This window comes from Gastrolobium bilobum, unplaced genomic scaffold (genome assembly GCF_033153095.1).
Source record: "Gastrolobium bilobum isolate Gb01-03AN ecotype WA unplaced genomic scaffold, APGP_CSIRO_Gbil_v1 utg24468, whole genome shotgun sequence".
Taxonomy (NCBI): Eukaryota; Viridiplantae; Streptophyta; class Magnoliopsida; order Fabales; family Fabaceae; genus Gastrolobium; species Gastrolobium bilobum.
The window spans coordinates 316,761-328,510 of record NW_026898146.1 but is presented as its reverse complement, the minus strand read 5'-3'; the positions used below and the strand labels follow the sequence as shown (position 1 = coordinate 328,510).

General features: G+C 30.2%; 1 protein-coding gene across 1 annotated transcript; it reads left to right on the top strand.

Moving 5' to 3' along the window:
- The first annotated feature begins 1,927 nt into the window (after positions 1 to 1,927).
- On the top strand, positions 1,928 to 11,140 carry LOC133313209 (very-long-chain aldehyde decarbonylase CER1-like). The gene is made up of 10 exons (XM_061514544.1): positions 1,928 to 1,987; positions 2,594 to 2,817; positions 3,007 to 3,239; positions 4,190 to 4,409; positions 7,805 to 8,180; positions 8,258 to 8,365; positions 9,325 to 9,525; positions 10,279 to 10,377; positions 10,698 to 10,871; positions 10,958 to 11,140. Exons 1-10 carry the CDS (start codon positions 1,928 to 1,930, stop codon positions 11,138 to 11,140), a joined length of 1,878 nt encoding a protein of 625 aa, XP_061370528.1.
- The last annotated feature ends 610 nt before the right edge of the window (positions 11,141 to 11,750 follow it).

Here is an 11,750-nt window from a genome sequence, read left to right as displayed (position 1 = left end):
GAGACTTTCAACATTATTAATCACTTACTATAATTATTTAAGCTCTCTCATAATTATTCAAGGTCAATTATGAAAGTATTTTCTAACTCATAATTATTAATTAAATTTCCAATTTAACGGTGCGGGTTCTTACACATGTAGACCATAGAGAATTTAAATAAGAATTGCAGAACAAGAGTACACAACAAATGGTGATCTAGAAGTCATAGAAGGATTGAAAATAGAAAATCTAAAAATGACTTTTTAATTATAGCAGCGCTAAAGTCCTAAGATTCTGAGTTCAACCAAACAACAAATTAATGAAAAATTCAATTTTCTCAAAATGAAAGGATTCTATAATCATATACATGTGGCTCTGATACTAAATGTTAGATTTATTTTATCCCTGAATCATGTATATAATTATAAAATACCAAACAATATGAAATCAGAGTTGAGATTGTGCGTACTTTATTGGATCATCACAAAGTCAAAAGAAAGAAGGGACTACATGCCGGATCTTCCTCTCTATCACCTATTTCGATAAAGGCAGCCTCAGCGATGAGAACATGATGACTTATGGAGTTTAACTCCAATATAAATAGGATAGAAAGGGAACCTAGCTAATAACCCAGATAATAGTCTGTGTCCACTGGGTCCACCCATCATGAAAAATTTGGGTCACACAAAAGCTTACATTGCTGCCCAACTAAGCCCAATAACAACAGATGCCAGAAGTCCAATTTAATGTGATCACAATGGGCTAGTTACAATAATAATATTGGAATATCCATTAACCCGATTAATTTAAATACAAAACTAATTCATTAATATTGCCCATAAAATAAAATTTCTAACATAATATTCTATCATAAAATTGCATAATTAAAAGAATGCAACCAATTATTTGATTATATTATCAATTTGATTCCTACTCACATAATTTTTTTTTTTTGTGTGTGTGTGTGGATATTATAGATTCAGTAATCATCGATGAGCCTAACACATTTTTCACTTGGGCAAAATTTGAATTAACATTTGATTATTAAAGGGCTTATTTTGAAGCCTTAATAGTTACTCTATATATTCCTAAAGGCGAGTTATTAATAAGTTTAGGATATAAATTGATATGAGATGTTATTTACTAAATCTATCTTTGAATTAGATATGCTTACGAGACTGATCGGCATTTGGGTTAATTTAGCCCATATCTCAATAAAATTTCAATATTGGGTGGCAAAAGTGATACAAAATCAACGTTAGTAACTAAAGTAATAACATTAAAAAAAATTTGACTATAATAGCATTTTTACGGAAATAATGAACTTTGTCTTTTGTTTTATGTTTTGTTGTGTTTATATATAAAGGGTTTTATAAGAGTTATGTTGTAGGAAAATTGATTCTGTAATGTTATAGAAATTCGTTTTACATGCCGTTATTTTATTTTTCTTTTTTCTTCAAAAAGTGTGGGACCCACAAAATGTTGTGCAAGTAGAAAATTTTGTTGTGTCATGTTAAATGACAAATGCAAACCCTACAAAAGTAATACACACATGATGTACGTGGTGGGGCCCACCACACATTAAAAAAAAGAAAAAAAGAAAAAGTGGTGGCACAACTTTTTATATGAAAGTAGCATGAGATAGTTATCTCGTAAAATGAGAAAATAATTTTCCATAAATTAATTCTATTATATAATTCATCGAAAACTAACTTTGCGTCCCCATTTACCTAACTATACGGAGTTTTTCCAAAATTTATTTTCCTTGTTTAGATCTGGTTCCGAAATTTGTAATGACATGACATATTTCTGTACCCTCGGTTTTAATCAAGCTCATAAATACAGCTAGCTTATTTTTGGCCATTATAAATATAGCTACCTTGTCCCCAAGAGCATGTATGTACACACATCTTTGGCACACTTCTTATACCCTATATTATCATAACGATGGCGTCCAAGCCTGGCATACTAACTAATTGGCCATGGAAGCCTCTTGGGAGTTTTAAGGTTTCGTAGTTATTATGAACTGTGTAATCATTATTTTTCTAAGATACTTATATTCTACTGTTAGTATTTCTAACCAATTTTTTTCTCACATTTTAAAGCAATATATACTAGTTTTACCAATTACTATTGAGATATATAGTCTCACATTGATTGGATGAGCAACTAATATGGCCTTGGGCACTCCCACCCTTTGAGCTAGCTTTTGGGGTGGTGTATCTCAATATTCTTCACATGGTATCAGAGTCTTACTGTCCCCCGCTTTAAAGTGGAATTAAAAATAAAAAATAAAAAGCACAAAAGGTAAACCAAAGATGGGCCTGTGCAATTTCCGCCCTTCTATACTAAAGGGCTCTTGCGTGAGGGGGCGTGTTGAGATATATAGTCCCACATTGATTGGATGGGCAACTAATATGACCTTTATAAGGCCTTGGACACTCTCACCCTTTGAGCTAGCTTTTGGAGTGGTGTATCTCAAGATTCTTCACAGTTACCATAATCAAACTCATAACTTGAACAATCATGCATTATTACCCATAAATTTATGCAAAAAATAATGTAGCTAACATTTTTTTTTTTTTTATTTCTATGTATGGAATGGATGAAAAGTGGGTGATTTTGACACCATGGATTGTACACAGCACCTATTCTTTCCTAGCAAAAGATCCAAAGGAGAGGGACCTTAGTTACTTCCTCATCTTCCCATATATGATGGTGAGAATGCTACACGACCAGATTTGGATCACTCTGTCTCGGTATCGAACTGCCAAAGGCAAAAACAGAATCGTTGACAAGGGCATTGAGTTTGAACAAGTTGATCGAGAAAGCAATTGGTTAGTGCTTAATATTTTAATGATTTCAAACATAACAATTTTCCAAAACTTTTTATATAGGCACGGTGCCTTCTAAATATATATGGTTATATATCTGACTGTGAATGATTGCTCCAATTTATCATTTTAATTATATGAAGATATTTATATTCCTTTTACCTACATCTTATGTAAATGTTAATTTTTCAGGGATGACCAGATCTTGTTCAATGGGCTCTTGTTTTATATAGGTCATATGCTAATTCCAGAATCTTCTCACTTGCCCTTGTGGAAAACAGATGGTGTTGTTATCACAGCTTTGTTGCATGCTGGACCAGTGGAGTATCTTTATTATTGGTTACACAGAGCACTTCATCACCACTTCCTCTATTCTCGTTACCATTCTCACCATCATTCATCCATTGTTACAGAACCCATTACTTGTACGTTTTCCTTTTCCTTTTTATCTTATTGCAATTCATACTTTTAAATATTTTTTTCCTGCTATACCAACACTTGCATGGTTGTTTTAATGGGGGGAAATAATGTTTGAAACAATTCTTTTTTATCACGTCCTCAAAGAGAGGACGAGCCTCGAGTGATAGTAAAGTTATTCTTGATAGCGATGAGGCCACGGATTTGAACAATTCCACTCATTATTAATCCTGGACTGCAAAGGGTAAGAATAATGATGGCAATTTTTTTATGTTATTATTTATAAAGAAGTTGTTTCGTAAATTTGAATATGTAACCTGTTAATCATAAATGAGTAATTTTACCACTATACCAAGTTCACTCTTTAAAAAAAAAAAATGCGACACGAGAACTTTCCAAGAGATAATTCATTCTAGTACTACTCTCATCTAGGTTACGAGATTAAACCGAGCAAATAAATAATTATATAAGGGGCAGGTTATATTTACAAACTTTTTTGTTTACAAACTATATTATCTTCTCCCGGGAGAACACTAGGTTTCACTATGTTCTCCTGGAAGAAGATGATATAATTTATAAAAATTTGTCAAAAAAATTTGTAAACAGATCCTTACTCATTATATAATAATAAAGTTATGCATGAGAATTTTTTTTATTGCTATCCTCGAAATTGGGATTTTATGAAAAGTGATTTATTGTTTATATTTTGTTTTAAGGAAATATATATGGGTATATATGTCAAGAATCTAAAATGGGTTATATGAGATATAAATCTATAAGCTTAAATAGAAATAGGTTTTGTTACATCGAAATAGGCTTTGTGACATGGACCACAAATTTAACAAGGCATGTGGCTTTAATTAATTTCTGAAAGGAAAGTTCTAGACAAATTAGCAAAACTTCAAAATGTAGAAGATATTTTTGCGAGATGCACTTATTGGGTTCTTCAATTTTGCAGCTGTGATCCATCCATTTGCCGAACACATGGCCTACTTTGTGCTATTTGCCATTCCACTATTAACAACAATAGTTACAAGAACAGCATCCATAGCATCCTTTGCAGGCTATCTCGCATACATTGACTTCATGAACAATTTGGGACACTGCAATTTCGAGTTCATTCCAAAGGCTATCTTCTCCACCTTTCCCTTCCTAAAGTATCTCATGTATACGCCATCGTAAGTTTCTAACTCTTCACACTATCAAGTTTTAGGAGAGTTAAATAAAAAAACTAGAACCTCAAGATAAGTGAGTTGTGCCCAAACAAAAATATGTTCGGTTGAAAGGTTTCTGATTTGAATTCTATACGAAACAATTTAGGGTCAATAGCAAAAACATTCACCACGAGAATCATTAATCTTATGTAAATGGGTGGTACATACATAGAAAACCAAAAATTTAAAAAACTAAGAATTATACTAAGGGTTCTTTTTTTTTTCTTTTTTACTAAGGATTCTTCTTAATATATGATAAAAAGGTTCCTTTCCTTTCATCGCTTGATAAATATTGGATATCCCAAATAGATAGCATATATTCCTGAATAATGCTGCCTACGTTGTAGGTACGAGCCTATAATAAGAGTATACCCTTTTTTTCAAAGTTAACTACTAAATAGTTTATCAGTTATATTATTATATTAAATTAAAGGAATTCAAGAGCTTAAGATGAATTTTTCATAAGATCATTGGAATAAAAAATCCAATAAATTATTGAACTTCGATCTCATCAAGTTATAATTCAATATCATGTGACTTTTACTTATTATCTTAAAAAATATCAACGATAAAAAAATTATGTGAATTTTGTTACACACACACAGAGAGAGAGAGAGAGAGAGAGAGAGAGAGAGAGAGAGAGAGAGAGAGAGAGAGAGAAGAAAAAAAGGAAACGGCATAGAAGAGAAAGCCTTAGAATCAATCCCGTTGTAAAATGATGTTCATAATGTATTTGGATTTTAGAAAGTGTATTCTGTACTTTAGATAATAAAACGTAAACTTGATAATTATAAAGTGATAACAATAAGCATATAAATAATAAATAATAAAAATTTAAAAATTTATTAATATCCAAATTTTCGTATAAAAACTCCTGGTAATCATAAGAATTAATCACTTGTAAAATTTACTGTCAGAAATGTAGCTTTCATTTTGATAAAGATGCGGTTGAGCAATTAGAGCACTTTGGAAGTGGTCACGTATAATAAACTCATTGGATACTTTTAACCATGAAAAACCATACAGCTCAATAAAGGTGACGCATTTCAAGTTTGCTTTGTACTATATATTTATCGAGTATAAAAGGGTAGGGCAATGACTTGAATGGATTGAGTGTCGTCCACGGGTGTTCTTTATTTTCTGTTTTATAGGTAAACTAAATCACATAATTATAGCTCACTTTCTGTAGTTTTGAAGTTGCGAATTCGTAAAATAGGCTAAAGTATATAATAAATTAAATTGATTAATTTTAGATAAAAATCTAATGAGTGGTTGTGATGAAATAACATGACTACTTTTTCACATTAGAGGATCCGATCCCAATTAGTTATACTTCAATCAAATAGTTCAATTATTAATTAATTAACGTACATGTTACCAATGTAGTCTGAAGTAGCATAAATCGTTATCAATTATTAGTTAATTAACGTACATGTTACCAATGTAGTCTGAAGTAGCATAAATCGTTATTGTGTAACTGAGACAACCCATATGGGCCATGACAATTTGGACATTTACGTACGCAATTAATGTATGTCATTGTTTCTGATAACGATTTCTCAATATTGAACTTATTCAAATTCAAAACAATCATTATTAACTATTGCATTCTGTTTTGACTTGTGCAGTTATTGATGATTTGATATCTATTCTCTTAATGATACAGTTTTCATAGTAAAAACATGAAGAAGAAAAATGCAAAATATGAAATCATTTTACAAATTCTAAAAAACATTAACTTGAATATCAAGTGCCTGACGTGAAAAATAAGATATAAATAATTAGATTTTAAATTTAATATTATGAATAAATTAATAGTGATGGATTTTAGAAGTTTATGTGATACTTATTCGAACCTCTCTGAATGTGTTATTATTTAATTATATGAATTTTAATATCTTAAAAAAATTATTTTAATGTACTTTTTTTATAAAAAAAAATATTTATTTATCCTTATTTTGGTGGGTTAAAATTATGAAAAAGTTTAAATTAAATTAAATATATCTTTTTCTTTTGTGGTTGAGAATTAAAAACATATCTACTTATTTGTTTTACTAACAATTCACCTTAAAGGAGTTTTATTCAATTCTTTTGTTCATTTTTGCTTTTGAACTAAGTTGATAAACATATACGCTTAAAAAAAAGATGCAAGTTTCTGTGTTACCTATAGTCTTAATTACCTCTTTCTGATTAATGTAAATAATTAACATACGACTTTTCATTTAAATTTAAAAGAGATTGTTTCATATAGATCAGTAAACCTAATTAACGTAGACTTAATCAATAAAAAGTTATCATTTTACTAAATTTAAAGTTGATTAAAACTAAGGGTTTAGTGTGTGTCATTTAGTGACTTACACAAAATATGACCGGTCATATTTTGTGTAAATCTGAAAAGTTACTTTTTTCATTTTACACGTCAACGATGTGACTGGGGAGAGAAAAAAAAATAACTTTTCAGATTTACACATAGTATGAGCGGTCATACTTTGTATAAATCACCTAAAAAGACACAAGCTTGCGTTCTTTAAAATGATACTTCTTTTTCCCAAAACCTAATTATATATTTTTCCGTCAAACTTATTTTCAATCTGCTTCCTGAAGTAGCAATTATGATTAGCTAAATATGTATAAGAAATTTTTATTCAATACATTGCAAATATTCAATTGATCGTAAGCATATTTTATAAAATAAAATTACTTTTTTTAATAAATTGACACCGTTACTTATTATGCTGATCATTTTCTTCATTGTCAATAAGTCTTAAATATATTGCATTTTAAATATATTATATACATGAAATATGTTTCGTTTATTTTATATTTGACCGTAAATTGACTAGTGAATAATTTTTCAAAAATTGCATCCAATATTTGTAAATCCTTGAAAAATACTTTTTTACATTAATAACATGTTCAACTAATACCTATTTCCAATACACAAGATAATGTAAAAATCAAAATTGAATTATAAAAATATATTTTCCAATATTTAAAATTATTCTTATTTAATAAAAAATAGGTTATTCTACTTACTATTTTTTCTGTCTACCTGTGCCTACCACCCTTCAACACTGCTAGATCATAATCTCAATAGGAGAGAGAAATGAGAAATGTAGTTGAGATTTTGATCTAACGGTGTTGAAGAGTGGTAAGCATAGGTAGGCAGAAAAAATGGTAGGTAGAATAACCTATCACATTTAATAATGAGATCCAAAACATAGTCAATTTTTTATGTTACAAACAAAATATTAAAATATTGCATATATTCTTTGTAAACACCAATGTTAACCATTGAAAACAAAAAGGAAGAAAAAAGATAAAGAGGAGAATAACTAACTAAACTTGGTATGTGACAGGTTCCACTCACTGCATCATACACAGTTTCGGACAAACTACTCACTTTTCATGCCCTTTTATGATTACATTTTTGGAACCATGGACAAGACTACAGACACCACATATGAAATATCCTTGAAGAAAGAAGAAGGATCCCCAAATGTGGTACATCTAACACACCTTACAACCCCTGAGTCCATCTATCATCTAAGGTTGGGATTTGCTTCCTTAGCATCAAGACCCCAATCTTCTACATGGTACCTCTATTTGATGTGGCCATTCACTCTTTGGTCTGCTCTTGTGACTTGGTTTTATGGTCAAACATTTGTTCTGGAGAGGAACGCTTTCCAAATGCTCAATTTGCAATCATGGGTTATACCAAGATTCCATGTACAAGTAAGATTTGGGTAAGATTACTCTAATTTTTCCATGAGAAAAATAAATAATTTTGTTTCTCTTTTATACATTTACAGTACCTTTCCAAATGGCAAAGAGAAGCATTAAACGAACTTATTGAAGAAGCAATAATTCAGGCAGAGTTGAGCAAAGTTAAGGTTTTAAGTCTTGGTCTTTTAAACCAGGCGAGTATCTATTTTTTATATGTTCATTTTTTTTCTTTTTTGTATGACTTATTTTTTTTTTATTTTAATGAGCATTTTTTATTCATCATGTATTATATAAGGTATGTTGTTTGCGCCTACCAAATTAAAAGTGATATATCTAGTGGTTGAAGTTCTCAAACGATGAAAAATATTATAGTTTAGCTCATCCCATCCATTTAATAGTGATTCATAAACCATGTCACTATAAAGTAACTATTAGAACATTTGTCATGTACTTATGATGATTAAGGTCATCTAGGCACGCTATCTTATATATTTTGCAGATATTTCTTATATGAAAGTTAAAAAATGAAAATGTTCAATGACTTTATTCACTTTTTTAGCTGATAGCTAGGCATTACGATATATATAAACATGATTAGATCAAGTGAAAAAAAAAATATTTTTTTTTTTTGGTACATTGCCGGGAGGTATCCCCATTCAATCTTCTCCGGGCACCATGCCCTTAGGGTATGGCCCGTTTGGGCTAGTCCCTCATTGTAACAGTGGGTGCACTAAGCTTCGCAACCGAAGAAAGGACGAGACTAAAATATATTAGTGATAACATAATTGTCACATGACCTATTCGCGACTGTGTCCAAGGTGTTAATCTCAAGTAATATCTTGTGGAAAGAAATGTGGTCTTCACAGAAGTTTTAATATCATATTATAAACCATCTTTCAGAGAGGTTTAAAGTCTTAATTCTGGACCCGTCTCGAATCGGATTAGTTGCGAAGCAATAAATCGATTGAAATATTTCTAAAAAAAAAATACACAAATAATTTAATATTGTATTAATTTATATTTACCTAACCGGCGAAGTGTAACTATCTATTACAATAATTATTTGTGTCAAAATATATATATATATATATATATATATATATATATATATATATATATATATATAATATAAACTTTATCTTTAATAATGCAGGGAGACAAGCTGAATAAATATGGGGAGCTTTACATTCAAAAATATCCCCAGCTTAAGATAAAGATTGTGGATGGCAGTAGCTTAGTTGTGGCCATTGTTCTTAACAGTATTCCCATAGAGGCAACCCAAGTGCTTCTTTGTGGTAAACTTACTAAGGTTTCGTATGCCATTGCCAATGCTTTATGTGAAAGGGGTACGAAGGTATGTTTGATTTTATTTGCGCAATTATTTCAACAAAAGGCGATTTTTTTTTATTTTTTATTTTTTGTAAATACAAAAGGCGATTTTAGAATCATTAGAAACATGACTTCGATCACTTCACTAAAGATGGCTTTTCAATGAATTGTTTATTGAATCATCGTGACTAAATAGCTAGAGCTAGCCATTTCAATGAATTGTTTATTGAGCATTAATTTACTATCACAATTATAGATGCCTTTTTTTTATTCATTTATTAAATTTAAAATTTCAATAAGCTTGAACGTTTTAGCAGAGAAAGTTGTGAAAATAGTCTAGATTAACCAAAATTATTTAGATTTACCGGGAAAAAAAAAAAAAAAAACTTAAAACAACTTGAGGTAATCTTTTATGTCATTTTTTTGAATTTAGAATTATAGAATAGGTAAACCATTCAATGAATTGAAGTCAACTTGTTGTAGTAGAATATCGGGATATACCACACTAGTTTATTCAAATGGTAAGACAATTCGTTTTATTATCATAATATTTCAAATTTAAATTTACATATTAATTTTCGTAAATTGTGTAAACTCCACATAAAAATCTTAATTAAACCAATATGAGAAAGGATTAATGGGCAAAGTGTAGAAAACCTTTTTAAATATTGAAATTCTAAACAATATATTATTGAACTCTAATCTGTTTACAAAAAAATAAATATTGAACTCTAATTTCGCTTTGTTTCCATATATAATAAATGGAATTTTTGTTTAGGTTACAACAATGTACAAGGATGATTATGACAATCTTCAATTAAGGCTCTCCACTGAGTCCAAAAAGAATTTGGTTTTCCCGGGATCCTATACTGCAAAGGTAAATCCTTCAAACCATTTAATAATTCCCCACTTTATTTCTATATTTCACAGTTTCAATTCAAGAAAAAGCAAATGCTTCAGTTTATTTAAAGTTATCATATATCAAGAGGTAGAATATTCATACTATCATTTTTTTCACTACCACTCTAATCACTGTTTGATCAAATTTTTCAACAATTTTTCTCTCTCTTCAGCTATTTTTTGCTGAAAAATTTGATCCAACGGTGATTAGAGTGGTAGTGGATTAGTAGTGAAAAAAATAATAATATAAATATCCTACTTCTATATCAAAATCATGGGTCCCACTTGAATTTGCAGATATGGGTAGTAGGAGACCAATGTAATGAGGCTGAACAAAAAAAGGCACCAAAAGGATCATTGTTTATCCCTTTTTCACAATTCCCTCCGAAGAAACTGCGCAAAGACTGCTTCTACCATAGCACACCAGCCATGATAACTCCCCCTTCTTTAGAGAATGTGCACTCTTGTGAGGTAAGTAGATATACTTTGCACCATGCTTTCAACCATTTTGATGTTAAAATTTCTTAAGTAAAATTACGAATTTCAATATGCAACAGAATTGGTTGCCAAGAAGAGTGATGAGTGCGTGGCGTATTGCTGGAATAGTGCATGCTTTAGAAGATTGGAACGTTAATGAGTGTGGAGACATCATGTTTAGCATTGAGAAAGTATGGCAAGCAAGTCTTCATCATGGGTTTAGGCCATTGAAGATTAATCCCCTTACTTCAATTCTAAATTAATTAGCATTTTCTAGGCAGCATATGAAGTATCTCAATGGTTTAATCTATTTGCTTATTTTATTTGCAAGAAGCAAGTTTTTTTTTTTTTTCAAACTATATAGCTCTCTTGAAAATCGTATTCCTTCAATAAATTATGTCCTTTGTTAATATAGTCTTTGTCGGTTATAATAAAGTAGCATGAACTCCACACCAAAGTCGCATTATTTTATAAAATATTATAAGATATTCATTAAAATATTTCACTAATATCCAACACTTGACTACTGTAATTTCTTACGTGGAAAGAAATATTGTAAGGAAAAGATAAAGAGAAACAATGGTGATTATAATGAAAGGGTGTGATTTGGGGAGGTGATCCTCTTTAAAAGGTCTAAATCTCTTTTCTTCCGGTATCAGCTAACCCTCTTAACAATTAACGACTCATATAACCCACTTTTGCCTCAACATAATTAACAATTTTAAAAATATGATTATGTCAACATCAAAATAAAGCTATATTTTGCATCACAATAATGGTAGCCAGTAACTCTAGATTGAGTTCAAAGACAGATTTTTACAATTCAAGACAGATTATACATTGACGGTATCTAGAGGAGGGGTGTTCAGTAGT

Bases quoted from the DNA above. Each gene is read 5' to 3' on its own strand.
- LOC133313209 (XM_061514544.1), top strand. From the start codon at position 1,928: ATGGCGTCCAAGCCTGGCATACTAACTAATTGGCCATGGAAGCCTCTT. The intron at 8,181-8,257 runs GTAAGATTTGGG...ATACATTTACAG, and splicing joins TACCAAGATTCCATGTACAA to TACCTTTCCAAATGGCAAAG. The intron at 10,872-10,957 runs GTAAGTAGATAT...AATATGCAACAG, and splicing joins AGAATGTGCACTCTTGTGAG to AATTGGTTGCCAAGAAGAGT.